At 33.2% G+C, this 25,394-nt stretch overlaps 2 protein-coding genes and 2 long non-coding RNA genes across 8 annotated transcripts; 2 read left to right on the forward strand and 2 right to left on the reverse strand.

Moving 5' to 3' along the window:
• The first annotated feature begins 397 nt into the window (after positions 1 to 397).
• On the forward strand, positions 398 to 1,022 carry LOC107371339 (uncharacterized). Its single transcript, XM_015939392.3, has 2 exons — positions 398 to 772; positions 846 to 1,022. The coding sequence occupies exons 1-2, from the start codon at positions 476 to 478 to the stop codon at positions 939 to 941; spliced, it is 393 nt and encodes a 130-aa protein (XP_015794878.1). The 5' UTR covers positions 398 to 475; the 3' UTR covers positions 942 to 1,022.
• A 520-nt stretch (positions 1,023 to 1,542) lies between these two features.
• LOC107371338 (uncharacterized) lies at positions 1,543 to 17,500 on the reverse strand. The gene is made up of 13 exons (XM_015939391.3): positions 17,386 to 17,500; positions 17,269 to 17,310; positions 16,314 to 16,508; positions 15,641 to 15,772; positions 15,351 to 15,539; positions 15,018 to 15,263; positions 14,404 to 14,928; positions 14,137 to 14,337; positions 13,997 to 14,053; positions 2,685 to 13,889; positions 2,382 to 2,561; positions 2,229 to 2,303; positions 1,543 to 2,160 (listed from the first exon to the last, which is right to left on the reverse strand). Exons 1-13 carry the CDS (start codon positions 17,480 to 17,482, stop codon positions 1,979 to 1,981), a joined length of 13,326 nt encoding a protein of 4,441 aa, XP_015794877.2. The 5' UTR covers positions 17,483 to 17,500; the 3' UTR covers positions 1,543 to 1,978.
• LOC107371340 (uncharacterized) lies at positions 16,753 to 21,436 on the forward strand. Of its 5 annotated transcripts, none has more exons than XR_016199552.1 (6): positions 16,753 to 16,911; positions 17,017 to 17,135; positions 17,226 to 17,674; positions 17,921 to 18,119; positions 19,946 to 20,515; positions 20,649 to 21,436. It is a non-coding gene; the product is annotated as an uncharacterized LOC107371340 (long non-coding RNA). The 5 variants fall into 5 exon arrangements; XR_016199553.1 differs by having other exon boundaries at positions 17,921 to 18,102; XR_016199554.1 differs by having other exon boundaries at positions 17,921 to 18,088.
• Positions 21,437 to 22,106: 670 nt separating this feature from the next.
• LOC149093260 (uncharacterized) lies at positions 22,107 to 23,016 on the reverse strand. The gene is made up of 2 exons (XR_016199557.1): positions 22,735 to 23,016; positions 22,107 to 22,657 (listed from the first exon to the last, which is right to left on the reverse strand). It is a non-coding gene; the product is annotated as an uncharacterized LOC149093260 (long non-coding RNA).
• Between the last annotated feature and the right edge of the window lie 2,378 nt (positions 23,017 to 25,394).

Here is a 25,394-nt window from a genome sequence, read left to right on the forward strand (position 1 = left end):
CATGGACAATCAATGTTTTTTAATTTATTGATAAAATTTTGGTTTAATGTTTTCCCAATTTTGAAACCATCTAAAAACTATTAAAATATAATAAATTAAATGTTATAATTTTACTAATTAATGAACCTTATTTCATCATCAGTTTTCAAAACATTTTTCATTGACATCTTGATTTTAATTGTTTAGTTAAATACCAATAATGTTTGAAACTTTCACAACAAAACCTTTTTACAATTTTGTAGTTCAATTGTTCAACAATTATTACAATCTTTAAACCTTTTGAACACAATAATGGGAAACAATTGTCAAAGACTCCTACCCATAACAATATCGATCTTCAAATCATTATTGAAAAAGAGTTAATTAAACATTGAATTTGAAGCATTCATTTGTTAGTTTTAATTTGTGTGTTTCATCATTGGAAATATATTTTGACTTGTCATTGGAAAAGATTAATTGTTTGTTTTGATTAGCGATGGCTAAAGCAAAATCAAGGTCTAAAAGAGCCGCTGGAAGTAAAGTTAAACGTCGTAAGCGACGAGGAAGCCGAGTTCATCATAAAGTCAAGAAAGACCCAAACGCACCTAAAAGACCTTTATCTGCCTTTTTCTGGTTCAGTAAAGAGTTTCGCTCTAAAATTAAGTCGGAAATATCTGATGGTGGGGTTACTGAAGTAGCCAAAGAGCTTGGTAAACGTTGGGCCAAAATGGATGAAAAAGCCAAAGCTAAATACGTTAGCCTTGCGGATAAAGATAAAGAGCGATATGAAAGAGTAAGTTCTGAGTTTTTCTTCCATTTCCATGATAACAAAATCTAATCTATTTTTTGACTTGAATCATTAACAGGAATCTGCTGGTTACAAAGGAAAGAAATCTAAAGTAATGAAGTCGAAATCAAAAATGCGAAAACCCTCCAAAAAGATGGAATCAGAACACGAATGACCGTCAATTCTGGAATCAATGAAAGAGAAATATTTTGTCACAGATATTTACTCATGAGAAATTAAAGAAATTTGATTAAAATCTTTGATTGTGTTCCCTTTTCTTCCAAAATGAATGTAAGTGCGACATTTATACAAGAGGAAATTTATTTTGGCAGAACAGTAATTTGATACAATAGCAAGTTACGTTTGCTGGTAATTAAGGCGATATTTAGCATGATAAATAAAAACCATGATTGAACAACTCAATAAGATGAATGGTACAAAGAGATGAAAATTAAGATAAATTATTTTACAATGGAGAAGAAGTCCGAGTCTATTTCAGATCCCCTTTTACAAAGACCCTGTTATTGTCTGATATTACATTATTGTCAACTATTGTTACCGATTATTTTTTAGTGAATTTGCAATTTACATGATTAATATGAAAATTATCTGAATAGTTTTGGTTGGAAGTTTGATCTAAATTAAATTTTGTGTTCCACTAACCAAGTCTATTGATGAAAATTGAAGTTGTATAGATATAAGGCATCAGGTTTGCTTTTTGGCACCAAAGTCTATGTAAAACAAACGGGGATTTGACAAATAAGCACAACACTGGATAAATACATTGATATATTTATATATGAACCTATTTATATTTTTATATTTATAAAAGGTGAATACAATATGCAACAATGAAAGTTGATTTGAGTTGCTTCTGAATTTAGATTGGATGGCTTTTGAAGTATTTTGGCGATGAGTGGTGAATTGATGAAGGCGAAAAAAATTGATGAGATGAAATGAAATACAAAAAATAATACAAAATGATCACAGTTGGACGGAACAATTGATCCCAGGTGATGAGTGAGTTAATGATGGTCATGAATAATGGTAATGATTAAGATGAGCAATTTAGAAAAAGGAAATGGTTGAAAATAGTTATGACGATGGCTTGACTTGGTTTCTTTTTTCTTTCCCCTTTTAAATAATCAAGATTTGGTGAAAAAAGAAGCAATTTGTAACATTAATTGAGTCTAGTGGCTATTAAGATAAAATTTAGCGTTTGTTTTTGGAAAAATAACTTCGATTCATGCGGAGTAAAAGAGGCGATTGTGGTGAACAATTTTGTGGGTTACATCTCATTACACCATCAACTTCACATTTACATTCCATACATGGACCACTTGCGGGTTTGATTACTTGTCCTAATGGGTACATTGAGCCATTTACTTCGCAACCTGATAGAAAATCAAAAAAATTGTTATTAATTATTTAAATAAAACAAAGGAAAATGCAGAAAACTTACCTTTTACTTGAGTGGTTGTCCTTAAGAAAGGTAAAGGTGTTGTTGAAGTTACATTGACAGTTGATATATGAACAGCTGAAAGGGACAAGAATGATATAATTAGTAAATCAATTTATATTTAAAGTAGGATTGGAAGGATGTAAAGATACTTACGACACTCATAACGTGGACAACAGAATCCCTCAATTGTTGTTTCATAACAATTTGGTATTGGAGGTGGGCAAGTTTGTTGTAGACAGATAATGTCTCCTCGGAAGCAGAAGCAAAAATCACATGGATGTGGTCTTGGAATTTGTTCAGCTGATTGATAAATTTTACCATTAAATACACAGGCTAATGAGGAAGAAACAGAAATGCGTTAGAATTAGATTTTTATAAAAATTCCAATCGATGTAAACAGGATGGGAAGGTAATAATCAATTTTAATCTATTAATGATAATCAAATAGTTACTTACATGAATCCTCAATTCCATCAGCCTGGCTGGTTAAATTATCTTGTCGAGTTGCTGGTGGCTCGGTGACTGTTGGTGTAGCTATTGTCGTTGATAGAGTTGACTTTTCTGTACTTTGAATCGAAATTGTTGCTGAGCTGTCAAACAGACTTGTATCTTTGGTAATATTGTATCTATCTTGTGAAGTTGCGTGAGTACTGACTGTTGACAATTCAATTTTGCCTTCCACTTCTTCTCGTGATTTGGCGATTGGTGTTGTAGAATAGTTAATTGGATCGACTAATTTTGTTGTAATTGGAAGCTCGGTTGAACTTTTATCTTGTTTTGTTGAACCAAATTGAGTTGTGGGCACTGTACTAGTGGAAATGCTGCTTGACGAGCGTGAATCTGAAGTTGAAGTGATTGTAGGTGTACCAGTAATTGAAGCATTTACAATATGATCAATATCATCTATGGCCCCAGCAGTATAGGTAGTCAACCATTCAGAGGTTAATGTTTCATTGGAGCGGTGAAGGCTCTCACCAAACGGTATTGGTGTTCGAGTAACATTAGTTACCATTGCTGAAGTAGCCATTGTTGTCACTTCAGCTTTATCCATTCGAATTCCCGTTGAAATTATGAATGGCACATCAGAACTGACTTCACTTGAAAATGTAGTCGTCTGAGTTGAAAGAGGAAGGTGAACTATTTCGAAAGTTGATGACTCACGTGGAATATCAGTGACTAGAGACTCTTGAGTTGATGAAGAAGTAGTTGAATGTATTTTGACGTCTGAAACATTATATTTAATTGACTCTGGAGTTACAGCTAGGATTGATGCTGTGGGCCTGACATATGTTGTCGCAAAGGTTGTGTAAGAAGTTTCATTGAATTCAGTGCTGGAGAACGTGATTGGCGTTGTGACTGTGTCCACAGCGACAGAGCCTTCTCTGAATGTTGATTCGTGGGATTCATCTGGTGAAGTTAAATTAAATGTTGCTTTACGTGTCGTAGATGAGGTTGGTATTGATCTTGTAGTTTTTGCAACTGATTCGTACTCGTCTGATCTTGTAGTTGATTGATCAATTTCTTGTGGTGAAGTTTCTTGAATTGATTTTTCCGTTGCAGCTACTTCACTTGCTGCATCTTTAGATTCTGGTCTTGTGGTTGTTGTAACATATGATGAAGATGTTGATGATTCTGTAGATTTACTCGTAGTTCTGATTGTAGTTTGTTTAACTGAATATTCTGTCGTAACATCTTCAATATCTGCAACACTTGATGTTGTAGTAGACGGCAATCTTGTAGATGAACTGTGCCTTACGTCTACCTTATCCTCATCCTCTAACTTAGTTGTCATTCCACTTGAAATTGTTGTAGTTTCACTTACATCATCTGCTGATGTTAAATTAAATGTTGTGCTCTTCGTCGTGGATAAGGTTGAACTTGCTCTTGTAGTTGTTGCAATTGATTCGTACTCTTCTGATCTTGTAATGGGTTGATCAATTTCTTGTGGAGAAGTTTCTTGGATTGATTTTTCCGTTGTAGATGTTTCCATTGCTGCATCTTTAGCTTCTGGTCTTGTGGTTGTTGTAACATATGATGAAGATGTCGATGATGATTCTGTAGATTTACCTGTAGGTCTGATTGTAAATTGATCAACTGCATATTCTGTTGTTACATCTTGAATATCTGAAACACCTATACTACTTGATCTTGTAGTAGACGGTAATCTTGTAGTTGTATCAATTGATTCATGCTCTTCTGATCTTGTTGTTGGTTGATCAATTTCTTGTGGTGAAGTTTCTTGGGAGGATTTTTGCGTTGTAGATGATTCAATTGCTGCATCTTTAGATTCTGGTGGTGTGGTTGATGTAGCATATGATGGTGTGGATTTACTTGTAGCTTGGGTGGTAGTTTGATCAATTGGATATGCTGTTGTTACATCTTCAATATCTGAAACACTTGATCTTGTAGTTGTTCCAGTTGATTCCTCTCCTGATCTTGTCGTTGATTGATCATTTTCTTTTGGAGAAGTTTCTTGGACTGATTTTTGCGTTGTTGGAGATGATGCCATTGCTATATCTTTCGATTCTGGTATTGTAGTAAATGTAACAAATGCTGATGATGTTGATGATTCTGTAGATTTATCCGTAGTTCTGATTGTAGTTTGTTCAACTGTATATTCTGTTGTAACGTCTTCAATATCTGAAACACTTGAAGTTGTAGTAGACGGCAATCTTGTTGATGAACTTTGCTTCACGTCTACCTTTTCGTCATCCTCTAACACAGTTGTCATTTCACTCGAAGTTGGTGTAGTTTCAGTTACATCACCTGCTGATGTTAAATTGAATGTTGCTTTGCTCGTCGAGGATGGACTTGATCTTGTAGTTGTTGCAATAGATTCGTACTCTTCTGATCTTGTAGTTGATTGATCAATTTCTTTTGGAGAAGTTTCTTGAACAGATATTTGCGTTGTTGTAAATGAGGCAATTTCTGCATCTTTAGATTCTATTGTGGTTGATGTAGCATATGATGGTGATGATGGTGTAGATTTACTTGTAGTTCTGATTGTAGTTTGATCAACTGTATATTCTGTTGTTACATCTTCAATATCTGAGACACTTGCTTTTGTAGTTGTATCAATTGATTCGTACTCTTCAGATCTTGTAGTTGATTGATCAATTTCCTTTGGAGAAGTTTCTTGGATTGATTTTTCCGTTGTAGATGATTCAATTGCTTCATCTTTAGATTCTGGTATTGTGGTTGATGTAGCAAATGATGGTGTAGATTTGCTCGTAGTTTGGATGGTAGTTTGATCAATTGGGAATGCTGTTGTTACATCTTCAATATCTAAAACACCTGGGCTACTTGATATTGATGTAGACGGCAATCTTGTTGATGAACTTTGCTTCACGTCTACCTTATCGTCATCTTCTAATTTAGTTGTCATTTCACTTGGCATTGTTGTAGTTTCAGTTCTATCTGCTGATGTTAGATTAAATGTTGTGCTACTCGTCGTGGATAAGGTTGGACTTGTTCTTGTAGTTGTATCAATTGATTCGTACTCTCCTGATCTTGTAGTTGGTTGTTCAATTTCTATTGGAGAGGTTTCTTGGACTGATTTTTGCGTTGTAGATGACAAAATTGTTGGTTCTTCTGATTCTAGTACTGTGGTAGATGTAGCAAATGATGAAGATGATGATGATGATTCTGTAGATTTACTTGTAGGTGTGATGGTAGTTTGATCAACTATTGTAACATCTTCAATATCTGAAACATCTAAACTACTTGCTTTCGTAGTTGGTTGTTCAAAGTCTCGTACAGAAGTTCTTTGGATTGATTTTTCCGTTGTAGATAATTCACTTGCTGCATCTTTAGATTCGGGGCTTGAGGTTGATGTAACATATGATGAAGATGTTAGTGACAACGTTGTGGATTTACTCGTAGGTCTGATTGTGGTTTGATCAACATGATATTCTGTTGTAACATCTACAAAATCTGAAACACCTGAACTACTTGCTCTTGTAGTTGTATCAATTGATTCGTCTTCTGATCTTGTAGTTGATTGATCAATTTCCTTCGGGGAAATTTCTTGGACTGATTTTGGCGTTGTAGATGATACAATTGTTGCAACTTCAGATTCTAGTACTGTGGTAGAAGTAGCATATGATGAAGATGATGATTTGAGTTTACTTGTAGTTCTGATGGTAGTTTGATCAACAGTATATTCCGTTGTTACATCTTCAATATCTGTAACACCTAAACTACTTGATCTTGTAGTTGTATCAATTGATTCGTAGTCTTCTGATCTTGTTTCTTGGACTGATTTTTGCGTTGTTGTAGATGATTTCATTGCTGCATCTTTAGATTCTGGAATTGTGGTTGATGTAGCATATGATGATGGTGCGGATGATTCTGATACTTTACTTGTAGTTCTTATTGATGTTTGTTCAACTGAATATTCTGTTGTAATATCTTCAATATCTGAAACACTTGCTCTTGTAGTTGTATCGATTGATTCGTACTCTTCTGATCTTGTAGTTGGTTGATCAATTTCTTGGACTGATTTTGTAGATGATTTAATTGCTTCATCTTTAGATTCTGGTATTGTGGTTGATGTAGCAAATGATGGTGTAGATTTGCTCGTAGTTTGGATGGTAGTTTGATCAATTGGGAATGCTGTTGTTACATCTTCAATATCTAAAACACCTGGGCTACTTGATATTGATGTAGACGGCAATCTTGTTGATGAACTTTGCTTCACGTCTACCTTATCGTCATCTTCTAATTTAGTTGTCATTTCACTTGGCATTGTTGTAGTTTCAGTTCTATCTGCTGATGTTAGATTAAATGTTGTGCTACTCGTCGTGGATAAGGTTGGACTTGTTCTTGTAGTTGTATCAATTGATTCGTACTCTTCTGATCTTGTAGTTGGTTGATCAATTTCTTGGACTGATTTTGTAGATGATTTAATTGCTTCATCTTTAGATTCTGGTATTGTGGTTGATATAGCATATGATGGTGTGGATTTACTTGTAGTTTGGATGGTGCTTGGATCAATTGAGAATGCTGTTGTTACATCCTCAATATCTAAAACACCTGGACTACTTGATACTGTAGTAGACGGCAATCTTGTTGATGAACTTTGCTCTACGTCAATCTTATCGTCATCCTCTAACTTAGTTGTTATTTCACTTGAAATTGTTGTAATTTCAGTTCTTTCTGTTGATGTTAAATTGAATGTTGCTTTCCTTGTCGTGGATAAGGTTGGACTTGCTCTTGTAGTTGTTGCAATTGATTCGTACTCTTCTGATCTTGTAGTGGGTTGATCAATTTCTTGTGGGGAAGTTTCTTGGATTGATTTTTCCGTTGTAAGTGATTCACTTGCTGCATCTTTAGATTCTGGTATTGAAGTAGATGTATCATATGTTGGAGATGATGATAAGGATTCTGTAGATTTACTTGTGAGTCTGATTGTAGTTTGATCAACTGAATATTCTGTTGTAACATCTTCAATATCTGAAACACCTGAACTACTTATTCTTGTAGTAGACGGTAATCTTGTAGTTGTATCAATTGATTCGTGCTCTTCTGATCTTGTAGTTGGTTGACCGATTTCTTGTGGTGAAGTTTCTGCGACTGATTTTTGCGTTGTAGATGATTCAATTGCTGCATCTTTAGATTCTGGTGGTGTGGTTGATGTAGCATATGATGGTGACGATGGTGTTGATTTACTTGTAGTTTGGATGGTAGTTTGATCAATTGGATATGCTGTTGTAACATCATCAATATCTGGAACACCTGAACTACTTGATATTGTAGTAGACGGCAATCTTGGTGATGAACTTTGCTTTACAGCTACCTCATCCTCATCGATCAACTTAGTTGTCATTTCACTCGAAATTGTTGTAATTTCAGTTACATCATCTGCTGATGTTAAATTAAATGTTGTTTTACTCGTCGTGGATAAGGTTGGACTTGATCTTGTAGTTGTGTCAACATCTTTAGATTCTGGTATTGTGGTTGTTGTATCATATGATGGAGATGATGATAATGAATCTGTGGTTTTACTTGTAGGTTTGATTGTAGTTTGATCAACTGTATATTCTGTTGTTACATCTTCAATATCTGAAACACCTAAACTACTAGATCTTGTAGTTGTATCAATTGATTCGTGCTCGCCTGATCTAGTAGTTGGTTGTTCAACATCCTTTGGAGAAGTTTCTTGGGCTGATTTTTCTGTTGTTGTAGATGATTGAATTGCTGTATCGTCAGATTCGGGGCTTGTGACTGATGTCACATAAGTTGATGATGATGATTCTGTGGATTTACTTGTAGTTCTGATTGTAGTTAGATCAACTGAATATTCTGTTGTAACATCCTGAATATCTGAAACACCTAAACTACTTGATGATCTTGTTGATGAACTTTGCTTTATGTCTACCTTATCGTCATCCTCTAACTTAGTTGTCATTTCACTTGAAATTGTTGTAGTTACAGTTACATCATCTGCTGATGTTAAATTAAATGTTGTTTTACTCGTCGTGGATAAGGTTGGACTTGTAGTTGATTGATCAATTTCCTTCGAAGAAGTTTCTTGGACTGATTTTTGCGTTGTAGATGACACAATAGTTGCAACTTCAGATTCAGGTACTGTGGTAGATGTAGCATATGATGATTTGGGCTTACTTGTAGTTCTGATGGTAGTTTGATCAACTGTATATTCCGTTGTTACATCTTCAATATCTGTACTTGATCTTGTAGTTGTATCAATTGATTCAAACGCAGCTGCCCTTGTAGTTGGTTGTTCAATTTCTTGTGAAGAGGTTTCTTGGATTGACTTTTCCGTTGTTGTAGATGATTCAAATGCTGAATCTTTAGATTCTGGTATTGTTATAGTTGTAACATATGATGACGATGTGAATTTACTTGTAGCTCTGATGGTAGTTTGATCAACTGGATATGCTGTTGTAACATCTGTAATATCTAAAACACCTAAACTACTTGATCTTGTAGTCGTTTCAATTGATTCGTACTCTTCTGATTTTGTAGTTGGTTGATCAATTTCTTGGGGCCAAGTTTCTTGAGTTGATTTTTCAGTTGTTGTAGATTTTGGTCTTGAGGTTGATGTAACATATGATGAAGATGTTGATGATGATTCTGTAGATTTACTCGTAGGTCTGATTGTAGTTTGATCAACTGAATATTCTGTTGTAACATCTTCAATATCTGAAACACCTGAACTACTCTTTCTTGTAGACGGTAATCTTGTAGTTGTATCAATTGGGTCGGGCTCTTCTGATCTTGTAGTTGGTTGTTCAATTTCCGTTGGCGAAGTTTCTTGGGCTGATTTTTCCGTTGTGGATGAGGCAATTTCTGCATCTTTAGATGCTGGTCTTGTGGTTGATGTAACATATGATGATGGTGTAGATTTACTCGTAGCTCTGATCGTAGTTTGATCTACTGGATATGCTGTCGTAACATCGTCAATATCTGCAACACTTGATGTTGTAGTAGACGGCAATTTTGTTGATGAACTTTGCTTTACAGCGACCTCATCCTCATCCGTTAAATTAGTTGTCATTCCACTCGAAATTGTTGTAATTTCATCAGTTTCATCTGCTGATGTTAAATTAAATGTTGTTTTACTCGTCGTGGATAAGGTTGGACTTGATCTTGTTGTTGTGTCTGCATCTTTAGATTCTGGTATTGTAGTAGATGTATCATATGATGGAGATGATGATAATACATCTGTGGATTTACTCGTAGCTCTGATCGTAGTTTGATCAACTGGATATGCTGTTGTAACATCATCAATATCTGAAACACCTGAACTACTTGATATTGTAGTAGACGGCAATCTTGGTGATGAACTTTGCTTATCGTCATCCACTAACTTAGTTGTCATTTCACTTGAAATTGTTGTAGTTTCACTTACATCATCTTCGGATGTTAAATTGAATGTTGTGCTCTTCGTCGTGGATAAAGTTGAACTTGCTCTTGTAGTTGTATCAATGGATTCGTACTCTGACGCTTTTGTAGTCGGTTGATCAATTTCTATCGGAGAGGTTTCTTGGACTGGTTTTTCCGTTGTTGTAAATGATTCAATTGCTGCATCTTTAGATTCTGCTATTTTGTTAGATGTAACATATGATGGTGTTGATTTACTTGTAGTTCTGATCGTAGTTTGATCAACTGAAAATTCTGTTGTTACATCTTCAATATCTGAAACATTCGATCTTGTAGTTGTTTCAGTTGATTCGTCTCCTGATCTTGTTTTTGATTGATCATTTTCATTTGGAGAAGTTTCTTGGACAGATTGTTGCGTTGTTGGGGATAATTCCATTGCTGCATCTTTAGATTCTGGTATTATGGTTGATGTAACAAATGATGGTGGTGTTGATGATGGTGTGGATCTAATTGTAGTTCTGATTGTAGTTTGTGCTACTGGATATTCTGTTGTAACGTCTTCAATATCTGAAACACTTGATACTCTAGTAGACGGCAATCTTGTAGATGCATTTTGCTCTATGTCTACCTTATCGTCATCCTCTAACTTAGTTGTTATTTCACTTGAAATTGTTGTAATTGCAGTTGCATCTGTTGATGTTAAATTGAATGTTGCTTTGCTCGTCGTTGATAAGATTGGACTTGATCTTGTAGTTGTATCAATTGATTCGTATTCAGCTAATCTAGTAGTTGGTTGTTGAATTTCTTGTGGAGAAGTTTCCTGGATTGATTTTTCCGTTGTAGATGATTCACTTGCTGCATCTTTGAATTCTGTTATTGTAGTAGATGTAACATACGATGAAGATGATATCGATGGTGGTTCTGTCGATTTACTTGTAGTGCTGATTGTAGTTTGATCAACTGAAAATTCTGTTGTAATATCATCAATATCTGGAACACCTGAACTACTTGATATTGTAGTAGACGGCAATCTTGTTGATGAACTTTGCTTTACGTCTACCTTATCATCAAGCACTAACTTAGTTGTCATTTCAATTGGAATGGTTGTAGTTTCAGTTCTATCTGCTGATGTTAAATTAGATGGTGTGCTACTCGTCGTGGATAAGGTTGCACTTGCTCTTGTAGTTGTATCAATTGATTCGTATTCAGCTAATCTTGTAGTTGGTTGATCAATTTCTTGTGGTGAAGTTTCTTTGACTGATTTTTCCGTTGTAAATGTTTCCATTGCTGCATCTGCAGATTCTGGTATTGTGGTAGATGTAACAAATGATGACGATGTTGATGATTCTGTAGATTTACTCGTAGTTCTGATTGGCGTTTGTTTAACTGAATATTCTGTCGTAACATCTTCGATATCTGCACCACTTGATGTTGTAGTAGACGGCAATCTTGTAGATGAACTTTGCCTCACGTCTACCTTTTCGTCATCCTCTAACATAGTTGTCATTTCACTTGAAATTGTGGTAGTTTCACTTACATCATCTGCTGATGTTAAATTGAATGTTGCTTTGCTTGTCGTGGATAAGGTTGGACTTGCTCTTGTAGTTGTTGCAATTGATTCGTACTCTTCTGATCTTGTAGTGGGTTGATCAATTTCTTGTGGAGAAGTTTCTTGGATTGATTTTTCCGTTGTAAGTGATTCACTTGCTGCATCTTTAGATTCTGGTATTGAAGTAGATGTAACATTTGAAGGAGATGATGATAATGATTCTGTAGATTTAGTTGTCGGTCTGATTGTAGTTTGATCAACTGAATATTCTGTTGTAACATCTTGAATATCTGAAACATCTATACTACTTGATCTTGTAGTAGACGGTAATCTTGTAGTTGTATCATTTGAAGTGTACTCTTCTGATCTTGTAGTTGGTTGATCAATTTCTTGTGGTGAAGTTTCTTGGACTGATTTTTCAGTTGTTGTAGATGATGCAATTGGTGCATCTCTAGATTCTGGTAGTGTGGTTGATGTAGCATATGATGCTGATGATGGTGTTGATTTACTTGTTGTTTGGATGGTAGTTTGATCAATTGGATATGCTGTTGTAACATCTTCAATATCTATAACACCCGAACTACTTGATATTGTAGTAGACGGCAATCTTGGTGATGAACTTTGCTTTACGGCTATTTCATCCTCATCGATTAACTTAGTTGTCATTTCACTCGAAATCGTTGTAATTTCAGTTACATCATCTGCTGATGTTAAATTAAATGTTGTTTTACTCGTCGTGGATAAAGTTGGACTTGATCTTGTAGTTGTATCAATTGTTTCGTCTATTGATCTTATAGTCGATTGATCATTTTCTTTCGGAGAAGTTTCTTTGACTGATTTTTCCGTTGTTGGGGATAATTCCATTGCTGCATCTTTAGATTCTGGTATTGTGGTAGATGTAACAAATGATGGTGGTGTTGATGATGGTGTGGATTTACTCGTTGTTCTGATTGTAGTTTGTTCAACTAAATATTCCGTCGTAACATCTTCAATATCTGAAACACTTGATGTTGTAGTTGTATCAGTTGATTTGTCTTTTGATCTTGTAGTTGATTGATCGTTTTCTTTTGAAGAAGTTTCTTGGACTGATTTTTCCGTTGTTGTAGATGTTTCCATTGCTGCATCTTTAGATTCTGGTCTTGAGGTTGATGTAACATAAGATGTTGATGATTCTGGAGATTTACTTGATATTGTAGTAGACGGCAATCTTGTTGATGAACTTTGCTCTACGTCTACCTTATCCTCATCTTCTAACTTAGTTATCATTTCACTTAGAATTGTTGTAGTTTCAGTTACATCATCTGCTGATGTTGGATTAAATGTTGTTTTACTCATTGTGGATAAGGTTGAACTTGCTCTTGTAGTTGTATCATTTGATTCGTACTCTTCTGATCTTGTAGTTGGTTGATCAATTTCTTGTGGTGAAGTTTCTTGTACTGATTTTTCAGTTGTTGTAGATGATGCAATTGGTGCATCTTTAGATTCTGGTCTTGAGGTTGATGTAACATATGATGAAGATGTTGATGATGATTCTGTAGATTTACTTGTCGATCTGATTGTAGTTTGATCAACTGGATATGCTGTTGTAACTTCTCCAATATCCGAAACACCTAAACTACTTGATATTGTAGTAGACGGTAATTTTGTTGATGAACTTTGCTTTACGTCTACCTTATCCTCATCCTCTAACTTAGTTGTCATTCCACTTGCAATTGTTGTAGTTTCAGTTCCATCTGCTGATGTTAAATTAAATATTGTGCTACTCGTCGTGGATAAGGTTGAACTTGACCTTGTAGTTGTCGCAATTGATTCAAACGCAGCTGATCTTGTAGTCGGTTGATCAATCTTTTGTGGTGAAGTTTCTTGGACTGATGCTTGCGTCGTAGATGATTCAATTGCTGCATCTTTAGATTCGGATCTTGACGTTGATGTAGCATATGAAGATGGTGATGATGGTGAGGATTTACTTGTAGTTCTGCTTGTAGTTTGTTCAACTGAATATTCTGTCGTAACATCTGCAATAGCAGTTTTCGTTGTGTAATCTTTGACAGTAGTTATACCGTCAATTCTTGCATCTCCGGTACCTGTAATAGCAGATACAGGTATTCGAGTAGTACCAGGATGAGTTGTTGTTTGGCTCAAAATAACTAGTCGTGTATCATATCGTTCGCCCTCTCCCTGCCTGCTTTGGCTAGGCTCAACACTTGTACTACCAATAGAGGTAGTAAATGTTTCTGTCGTGGATGGCAGAACAGATGAAGCAGTTCCTGTTTTAAGAGGAATATCGGTTAAAATCATATGATTTAAATTGTCATGTTTTATGAATAACTGCTACACGCGCATAAGAATTATAAGAATTAACATTGAAAATTACCTGTTACTGAAGTAGGCATAACAGTAGTTCTGTTTGAGGCATCTGCTGGGATTTTGACTGATAAAAGAATAATAAAAGAGATTAAAAATTTTAGATTTTTTATCAAATGCAAGTTTGATTAGAAACAATTTTTTACTTACAGCAGTTATAACGAGTACAGCATCGATCAATGTGTTTGATTGGAACACATTTAACTGTTGGGTCGGTATTTTGATGTGGTTCACATAATATTTCATCACAGTATATGACACTATTGATGCAAACACAATATTCAACACAAGGATCACTATTTGCGACTTCTTCACCATTTTGATAAATTTTCCCACTATGGCGACAAATACCTATGATTGATGAGGAAAAGGTTAATAATTATAAAGCGAATTAATGTTTGATTCAATTAAACTAACCTTCACCAGGAATAACACCAGGAGTGGGTGCTGGTCTTTTACTAGGTTCAGTCTTTTTCCATGTTACTCGGGTAGGATAGCCTTCAGTAAATGATTCTATGGGTGAAAATGGTCCAATCTCTTTTCTAGGCTGAGAAGGTTCATTTCCATTCATTGGACGACGTGGATAAACCGATGTTGTTGGTGGTATACTACTTGGAAGTGATGTTGATGTAATGTCCATCATCATGTAATGAGTTGATGACGAGTCTTTCTTTTCTGATTTAGTTGAACCAGGTTTAGTGCTTGTACTTGAAATTGAAAGTTCAGACGGAGTAAATTTATCGTCATGTGGAAGTAAAATATCATCTTTACGTCCATCAGCTGGTGTTTCTGATCTTGACAACATTTTATCAACGCTTGTTCGAGGTAAGGAAGTTGTCGACTCCACGACTTTTACGGTTGTTGTCGACGGTAATTTACGATGTACCACTGTCATATTACCAGCTAAAACACTTTTCGAGGGTAATTTACGTGTTGGAGCAGCTTAAAGGAATTAAAAAATTGGCAAAGATAAAAGGTTAAAATTAAATTAACAATAGAAAAAATCTTAATCTTAAGAAAAGTCAGCTTACCACATTCATATCGCTCAGGACAACACTTATCTGTCTCACTAGGTATTGGGACGCATCCATCACAAGGTGGTTTACACTCCTCAATAGCACAGACAATTTCATTTCGCATACAATAACAGTGTTCACAAGGTTCAGTTGAAGCTACAGCTTGTCCATCAGCATAATACTTTCCATTGAGCATACAGCCTTCGCCAGTTCCAATAGAATATCTAGAATCAGGGGGAACTGTTGTTGCTGCTTCAGCACCTTAGAATAAGAATGATAAGAGATACAAAATTCAGTTAAATTAGATCAACTAACGGAATACAAGGAGAATTCTCGATAAAAACTTACCACATTTATAGCGAGACGGGCAACATTCGCCCTTTTGATAAATTGGTTGGCATCCAGCGACCGATAAGGCACATTCTTGTATAATACAAGCTGAAGTATTTCGTATACAATAACATATTTCACAAGATTTTCCCGTTTCGGACGGGATTTGACTTCCTTCACGATGATGTTGACCATTAATATAACATCCTGCAATGATGTAAGTTAATATTAGTTATGAGAAAAGGTTTTCATCTTAAAATCCCAATTTAATTGAGTTTCTATGTAAAGTCGATTGGTACATCAATTACCTGGACCTTCAATTGGACTTGGTGTGGTTGTTGTGGTTGTCGTTGTTGTTACAGTTGTTGATGATGATAATGACAAAAGTCCTTCAGGCTCAGGGTCTGACTCTGGGTCAGGATCAGGTTCAGGGTCTGGTCCTGCAAGAAAATTAAATTATAAGCATAAATTTACGCATAAATAATTAAGCAAAAATGATGCAATTGGGTGAAAAATTAATTATTTTAAAAAGTTAATAAAATTTAGCTGATGAGTAGAAATCTCTCTAAGTTTACAAGTTTGAATATAGTCTATTAATTATGAAACTATAGATTATTAAATGATTAAATGAATAAATAATTAATATCTTGAAGACTTTTTCATATCTTTGAATCTTGCAGATACTTAAATTTAATCACTCTCTTGAAAAAAAGGAAGGGTTAAAGTATCTTTTTGGTGGTTGCATCTTAAATAACATTTTCCTATGCAACTCCTCCTTGCTCATTAATAAATTGTTAATAGATTCACAATATTTTAATCAAATTACTGAATAGCTGTATTAAACGTTACTTAAACGCATCTAATAAAGAAATTACACTAACTTATACATTCCATAGCCTTAATTGTTAGATATCTATGAAGTACTACAAAAGAGTAATCGTTCAAAGCTACAGAGTGTAAATTAGAAGGGTTGAAACTTACCATCAGGGCAGGATATCCTAGGACAACATTCACCAGGCACTTTTTCAATTACACATGATTCACCAATGGGTCGAATGAAGGGACAAACCCGAAGATAGCACATTAACATGCTATTAACACAAGTACAATTGAGACAAGGTTCATTTGTTTCAATTTGTTCACCATTTTGATAGTGTTTTAACAAATAGTAACAACCTGGAAAATTGAAGAGAAATCGTAATTAGTTATTGATAAGTAGCTCGATTCATATGAAAGCAGATTTTCTGAAAGAAATTGATAATTTAAAAAATAAAAACATAATTTATTTAAGCTTTATCTATTAATAGTAGACATGTGTAAAAAAACAGTTGAATTGATGAGCGGGATCTCGATCATTGTTTTGAGATCAAAGTTAGCTAAGATTGTTCAATCAAACCCCAGATGGCATTAGCTATTTTTAGATTTCATTTTTCAATGAATTGAAATTTTTTTCAAATTTCAACAAATCATCTAATTTTTTGTTTTTGTCATTCAACTAAAATTATTAATGTCCTAATTATTCGTGCGATTTCCATTAATAAGTTATGTCCATCATTTTTCTATGCACAAGTTAACTGAGGTAAGTAACGAAATTAATAAATACTTTGCGATGTTATGGTAAAACTAGCTGAGAAAGCAACATAATTTATCAGCGGTGCTTATGATGCCTAATCACATAAGATAGACTTCCCTTTATTTCTATATACAAATCCAAATAATGGACTGATTACATGATAATCTTGGACTTTGAGAAATTCTAGTTGGATTAATACACAGAATAGGATATGAATAAACCAAAACAAGGTACAGTTCCTATTTACAAATATTATAAATTATTCCAATTTTTAATTTTCATTCCAAGATTAACCTTTATTTTTTAAATTTTAATTTCAGGGTTGATTTATTGGTCGAAATTTCTAGATGACAAGCTGCTTACCTTTTTCTTTAGGAGATCTAGATTTACCAAATGGAAATGGTGCTGCAAGAGGATAAAAGATAATCGTTTATACAATATGCTTGGTTAAATAGAGTCACTTCATGACTTATACGTTACCTGAGCTAACCAGTGTTAAACATATGACCAGAGAAGCGATGAGAAGGGCATTTCTGGCACTAAATATCCTCGGGATATGCCACAGAAGAGTGCCCATAACGGACAAATTTATACTCTAGAGTGATTCTACTGGGAAAAGAAAGGATAAAGAATAAGAAATCCGTGTTAAATAATTGGTCATCATTCCTGTCCATCAAATTATTTGCATAAAACAAGAACTGTTATTCATCGTGGGACATCTATTTTCAAATGTTATTCAAACGTCGATCCATTGTAAGGCATAATGCAAGTATTTCATCAAATTGCACCATTATCCCGATGAAATTGAAAATTAAATCCTCTTCCTGATGATAATCAACAGAACCTTGACCTAGTGAAATTGATAGTGAAGTTAATGACTTTATAGCCTTCACCATCTTCTCGTTTCCTCTGTTAATGAACTTAACTGTTTCAATGAACCGGATAACAAGCACGCAATATTTTAATTTTTTTCACCATTCTAATCATTATTATTATTTTCTATTAAACCAGGTAGAGTAATCAAGAGAGGGCAAAAGCAGATCCAAGAGAGTGAGCTGGAGTAAAAGATTGTTTGCTTACAAACGCATTTACCCTTGAAGGTGCAGATTATTATTAGAGTATTTTCCAGTGGGTTAGAATCGAGTAATGGAAGGATCAAGCCAAAGAAGGAACAGAAATAAAAGTAAAATGAAAGGGGTAATAGGAAGTATAAGGTTAGGTTAATAAACTAGAAGTTTTGTCTTCTAATTTAAAGCTGAGAAGAGATTGATTAAGACCACATTTTAAACAAAAATGGCCAAGATTAGAGTCGTTCAACTTGAGATTATTTATTTACTTATTATTTGATGAAATGGTAGAGAAAAGCCTTTTTGAATTACAGATGATTTGATTAGTATAGATATCCATTTATCCCACCGGCTTATCATCTTAATACAAGATACCACAGGTTAAATCATTAATCACAAGAATTAACTTGAAACCTCTGAACTTTGCTCATCAATTCAATGATTAATTTTTACATTGAAAACTAAACAATTTTGTTAGTCTAAATGTAAATGCAGTCAGTATTGGAAAGATTGCCATTAAACCCAATAATTTGAGGTTAAGATACTCATTCATTTATACACATTTATAAAAGTGAATTGGCTTAGCTTGTTGGATCAATGAACAGGTGAATAAATAATACAACTGGAAAGGTTAGGTTAAAGTTAGGTAAACCTGAACAATTATTGTCATCTTAACAGTTGAAATCAATTTTCACTGGTTTGCTTGATAATCTTAAACACTAAATTAAACATGTTCATTTTCAATGTATTAAGATACCTGTTACTCAATCACAATTGAGTTTGTTTGTTTGGGTAAAAACCAGAAAATCAAAATTTTCACAATACAAATGGCGTTCAAAATTGTAATTATGTTGATGATTATGATAGAGTGATGAAAGTAAAATGAACAATCAACATTGAAAAAAAAGTCAAGGTAATGTTAACATTTCCCATGAATCAAGTTATTACAATAATGGAGTAAAATCATGAAAAAAATCGCCAACTTTTTCCTAATTCTCATCAATTTATAGCCTATTTTTAGTCTAAATTTGATTTGAATCTATGTTAATATAATTTCACACTTAAACCTAGACAGTTAACAATTGTAATGCTTTATTTGATTACAAGATTTAGGTTTTAGATTGAATTTCATTTGGTTTGGGTAAAGTTGAGGTTTTCAATGTTGCCTTTAATTCAAAATGGATTGACAATTAATTAGATTCCGTCAATAAATCCAGTCAAATTGTTAGATTTGTTTAGATGCTGTTACAGTCAAAATCCAATAGTTCTGTGTAATGTCTCAATGAGAGTTGATTTTTATTTCAATTTATTAGTCAGCTTATTTTGAACCAGGGAATCCCATATAATTGCTTGTGAATTGTTGCATTTGTCAGTTGAACATTATTAATGTTCAATTTTTTTCCTGTTGAATCATCATTTAATTTTGATTTGGGAATGAAAATTGAAAAAACAACAAAATATCATTTCATACAATGATCATAATCAGTAGAAAACTAAATATTTTTTGGCCTTTTCTTTATGGTTTTAATGATAATCAAACAAATATTATTTGCCCTTAAGTAAAATCACGCTTCTTTTCATGATAATATTGTTCAGTTGTTTTTACCTTAATAATGGTAATGATGATGATGAGACGCCATGTTGATTTCAATGGTACATCCAATGTTAATAAGAGTGAAAATGTTTCATTTTTAACCATTTTTTAGCAATGAATCACTGTCTTGATCAATGCTATCAACTTGAATTGGTATTTAAATATCTGTGACTAGTTAATTTTTGTCTGAATGATATTTAAATTCAAACATTTATTGCTATTGAAGTTGATTGATTAAAATTTAAATAAAACGCCGTTACAATGAGAGACAGTAACGGATTAAATTTGCATTAAAATTATCAGCTGTTGAGAGCGAGACAAGCCTTTCAAGAAAGTTATTAATTGTAGCATTTATTTTTACCCTTTTTTATATCATTAGTATCAGATGATTATCGTTTGTTATCAATTAATGAGGCCTTTTTGTCGTATCTATCGTTAACCATGTATTGACTTGACAGTGATGACATTTTGATAAGATATTTCTTCATGTGCAAAGCAAAGTGATAACCTGGTTGAACATTTATCATAACAGATTTGTCAATCAAAAACTATATAACTCTATCAACACATTTTTTCCGTTTTAATCAACTTAAACCCGTTTTTAAGCCAAAGGACGGGTTAAAAATGTCTTGGTGACAATTAATCAGATAATACACGTTAATGTATTTTACACTTCTAAAGTGTTAGCTTTAATCCAAGACGATGGCCAATGGTTAAACTAATATTTTAGTTTTGGATGGAAAGTAAAATGATTTTTGACATTGTATCTCGCACATCGGAGGATTTTTCAGAGGATTGAATGTTCATCATCGCTCAAGTTTCATTTTGACATCTTAATAGCTCAACTCGAACAGGATCAACAGCTTTCGGACAGTCAGCCATTGTAATGAAACGAAAAGCTTCATTATGCAAATAAAAGCAGCCTTGATGAACAAGTTTAAGTAAAAAGGTTATCCACGTCGTTTTTTACATAATTTTTTTACCAAAATTGCGATAGACTATTCTGGACCACAATCATCTGTTGACCAGTTGAAATACGAAATAAGCAAGGTTAATAATTACAACGTTTTTCGCCTTTACAGATGTTAATACTGTTCGGAGCAAGCAACTATAAAACAAGCAAAAAAGTGCAGACAGAAAATGTCTAAAGGATGAAAAATGCTGGGATGGTGATGAGATTTGGAGATGATGATGATAATGGTAAAGACCTTCTTCTATTGATCAACAATGATAAACAAAACCTTGAACAAATTCATGGTCATTTTGAGTGGAATGGTGGTCAATCAACGAGAAGAAAGCAGAGAAAGTGAAAAAAAGCAAAATGCGGTCAATTATCATCAAGTTAATGATATTGTCTATTCAACCCACGCTTTCATTATTTGTCCAGGATTATTTGAAAAGATGAATTATCTGTGGTCATTCCATCATGACTATGATATTATTTTTATTTTTGGTTGAGTTGAAAAAATTTTCATAAGGAAAAAAAGACTGAATGTGTCCGTCTATTATTATCGTTTTTATGCATGGCCTTTTCATTAACTATTTAACTTGACAATCAGGTTTACCCATTTAAAGCTTGGTTTACTTGAGCAATGTACATTTTGAAATCAGCTGAAAATGGTCAACGTAATTGTTGATGATTTATTATCCCTTAAAACCTTAATAATACAGCAATGGTGGTTAGGGATGACAAATGGCAATCAAACAGGAATCATTACAAGATTTCCATGTAAATGCATCTTTCTTTTTTCATCTTATATTGAATATTTTTGGGACAAACATTTTTACCGAATGCCAATTGAGATTTACCTTTTATTGGATTTGATTAATAGGTAATAATATTAATAATAAAGATAGTAATCACCAGCAATGTGACTAAATTTTAAGCTAAACCTGCAAAAATACAAGTCAAAGTGAAAAAGATTAAGATTATTGCCATTATTTGTCTTCTGGTTATATCTTGGTAAATAAATTGTATGTAATTTAAAATTTAGACATCTAACTAAGCTTAATTTGGTTCATCTCAAATTTGCTGGATCAATTAATTATCAACTGATCAATTGGTCAGAGTTACACAGTTCACTTTGACTTTCACATGACATGATTAATGAAATTTTCAATCTCAACATGAATGCTTACATTAAATGGGTTCTCAAACATGCAACTTTCACCTTACAATAACCAGTCTAATAAGTCTGTAATTGTAGAGCTGCTAACTTAATCCAGTTTTGACTAGATAAATCTCACCAACAAATATTGAAGATGCCAGGTAAATTGTTAAACCTGTGAGCAAAAGTCTGACGCTTAAAACTGTACAATAAGACATTAATATATCTTTAGGTGAGTGAAAATATCCAGTGAATCTACAAATTATTTACTCTCAATAGGTAAAAATTGATTGAACCAAATCTTTAGAGCTATCAAAATGAACGAGTATGATGATCACAGATTAAGATATTTTGCAGCTTGAATTGGTGAATAATACGACTAATGAAAGAACAATGATTATCTGATGGTGTTAATGTTGATCATAATTATAAAGGGAAAAGACGCTTAATAATGATGCTTTGAATCGTGATGGGAACGTAAAATTAACAATGAAAATGATGAAAACACCAAAAAGCTTTTAAAACCAGCCTCAGAAGCTACTAGAGGGACATCAATGTTTCGGCCAAGAAAGCATAACCATAATGAATAGAGAAACAGAGAATCCACCAGAACTCATCAAGACGATTGTAACAAGTGGCCAAATACATGATTGAATCAACAGGTTCAATTCAAGTTGACAGATGTATGAGGATCACAGTCATAAAACAACTGCAACTTACAAACTAAAATTGAATTGCCAACAAATTACCGGCTAGAAAGCGAATCAACCATTGACGAGTGACCATTTTATAAAAGGTAATTTAGACCGGTAATCCCGGTGCAAGTGTATATATTACTGTTACTTAATCTAACAATATCCCAGCCGATGAATAATAAGAGTCAGACGATACCACTGGCTATCCATTAAATAACTTATACCATTGAAAGTGCAGTAGAGAAATAATCAGCTGGCACAGAAATGTTAACAAGGTTGATTGTAAAACTGTAAGATTAATCAAGTTCAACTTTTATTAAATTATAAATAATCAGTAGAGTAACAAAACATAAACAAGACTATACCTGTTGAGGCAGACGTTCAAGCTCATAAAGATGAAACGAATAAAGATGAATGAAAAGAAGAACTTTAAGACAATGAAATTACAACATTAAACTACATTTAAGTTTAAAAATGATTAAATTATTGAAAAATTGGAAAAGAAATATCGATTAATTAAATAAATTTCAGATTATTCCACAAAAATAGTAACAAAAGGCTTTGATCATCAAAGTTTGATGATCTCACAGCAAATTCAAAGCAAAAATTATTTGAAAATAGATTACATAGGTTTCGCTATTTTAACAGCAAAGGTTTATTTTAACGCTCAAAATTATGCAAATTGAAATTAAATTAAATGCAAAAGTTGATAAATTAACTTATTTTGACTGTAAAAATATAACATTTTAAATTAAAGATTGAAACAATTCATGAAATAGATTAGATATTTGTTAATCTTTATGAATTAACTCTGAAAGAAACAGTGAAATTGATAATAATTGATGGTCTTAACCTTTTTAAAGGTTACTTTATCAGTTTCATTTCAAGTTTTAGGATGAAAGTTGATTCAAATGATAATAAATTTGACTGTTAATACAATTAAAGGGAAAGTTTAAAATTTTACTTTCAAATGTAGCCTGTTGGATGACAGTTTGGTCAGCCTTTCAGACCCATCATCAGAATTATCCCTTTCACATGATCGTGATAACCAATATTTACATGTCTAATAATAATTTATGAATATTATCAATTTGATGAAGAAAAATGAAAAATGCTAAATTATGAGCTTCAACAAGATTATTGTTACAGCAAATTGCCTTTTCTCAGTCAATTGACCTCCACAATCAAAAGGATTAACTTTTCAAGAATTGCTATGAAAAATGATGATTCTAATGATGATTCTGATGATGATTGTGATGATGATTGTGATGATCATTTTGATGGTGATTTTGATGAGCTAATATCAAGTTAAAAGTAAAGTCAGTTGATTTGAAGAAGACGAATGTTTGAAATATTTCCCTTCTTTTACCAGATTTGTTTTTCCATGTAAATTAAGGTGATATCATAGAGCACCTTTTGATTGTAATAATTGATCACCTTGATTGTGAAGATCACAACTGAAAATGAAGGTTAATATTGATGCAACGTTAAGGATGCAAGCAGACTTGTAAGGTTAAAGATGAATGAACAGTTAAACAGTTATCCTTTTTGTTTCTGGTCACAATACAGTTTTAATCAATCACTATTAATCAATTATTCAATTTGGGAAATAATTGAAACAAAAAAGCTCAACATTTTATCCATAAAAACAATGAAAGCAAATGATAAAAATATCTTCAAGGCAAAACTGTAAGCTGATTGATGATAAAAGCTGACAAAATACGGAAACAATTTTCAACCTTTTTCAATGCGATTTAACCCTAACTCATTAAATCAAATTTCATTTGATTAATAATAATGAAAGCAACTGAAAAACGCAGCAAAAATAAAAGTAAAAGGTTGGCGCCAAAATAGCAGCAAAAAAGGCAAAGTTCAAAAATCTAAAACAAAGTAAATGAAGAAAATTTGAGCAAAAAAAAGAGATGAAACTGTAAACAAAATAATTTGCGAGTTAAAAGGGTAAAAATGATGGACAATTAAAGGAGCAACAAGTTGAATAGTAGCCCTTAAATGACCACAGGGCAAGTTGATGATGATGATGAAGAGGAGGAGGAAAAGCCTTTCTCTGGTTAACTCTTTCTTCTTCCGGGAATCAATCTTAATTTACTTTTTAACCTTTGTTTGATTGTTGAACGATCACATGAATATCGGTTTTCTGTACATCACAATATCAGCAAGATAATGATGATGAGGCCAGAAGAGGTTGGCACATAATAGACATTTACCTTTAGGCTAATTAACCCCTTTGGTCATGGTATTAAAAACAAGTTTCACTCATCATGATAACACCATCATAATAATCATTATGATCCTGAATCATTAAACAAAAATGAAAATTTCTTTCCAATATTTTTACCTCTTTTGGTTGACTTTGGAAACATTTGTTTATCAAAACCTCTTTACATTTTACCATAAATTTTGATTCCTTTTTTTCCGTTCTGACCTTTTGCATTGCGCTCTTGACAATTAATTTTCTTGATTAACATTAATTTGTTCAAATTAAACTGATTAGCTTCCGGAGGAATACAAACATACATTAATAATGTTAATAATAAAGAATCTTGTTGATACATTAACAACAAATGTTAATGATAAATGGAAAGGTGAACCGTTAATTGCTGTTACAGAGTTAAATGGTTTACTTTACTTTCAATGATAAATTGTGATTGAAACATTATTATTTAATGGTAATAATGTTAATTACTTTGACCATTAACAAACCATTGGGTAAACATTGAACACACAGAAAAAAAGGGTTTCAGGTCAACTTTACATTGACCCATAGCCTTATTAAACCCTATTCATGATTTTTCCTATTTTTTATTATTTCCTAAGCCTTCTCCTATTATGAAGGTAACCAGCAATCAAATGGTTAAATTGGTGATGTCTTTAAATTTAACCTAATAGTTAACTAACACTGTTAACTAACTATGGACAGTCAAAATTAAAATGAACCTAAAATGAAAATAGGAAAACCCATTGAAAGCGATGGAAAATCAAGACAAAATCTTGTCAATCGAAGCTC

The sequence above is a fragment of the Tetranychus urticae genome, chromosome 3, assembly GCF_039701765.1.
Source record: "Tetranychus urticae isolate SD_2017Ah chromosome 3, NJAU_TeUrti_SD_1.0, whole genome shotgun sequence".
Classification (NCBI taxonomy): Eukaryota; Metazoa; Arthropoda; class Arachnida; order Trombidiformes; family Tetranychidae; genus Tetranychus; species Tetranychus urticae.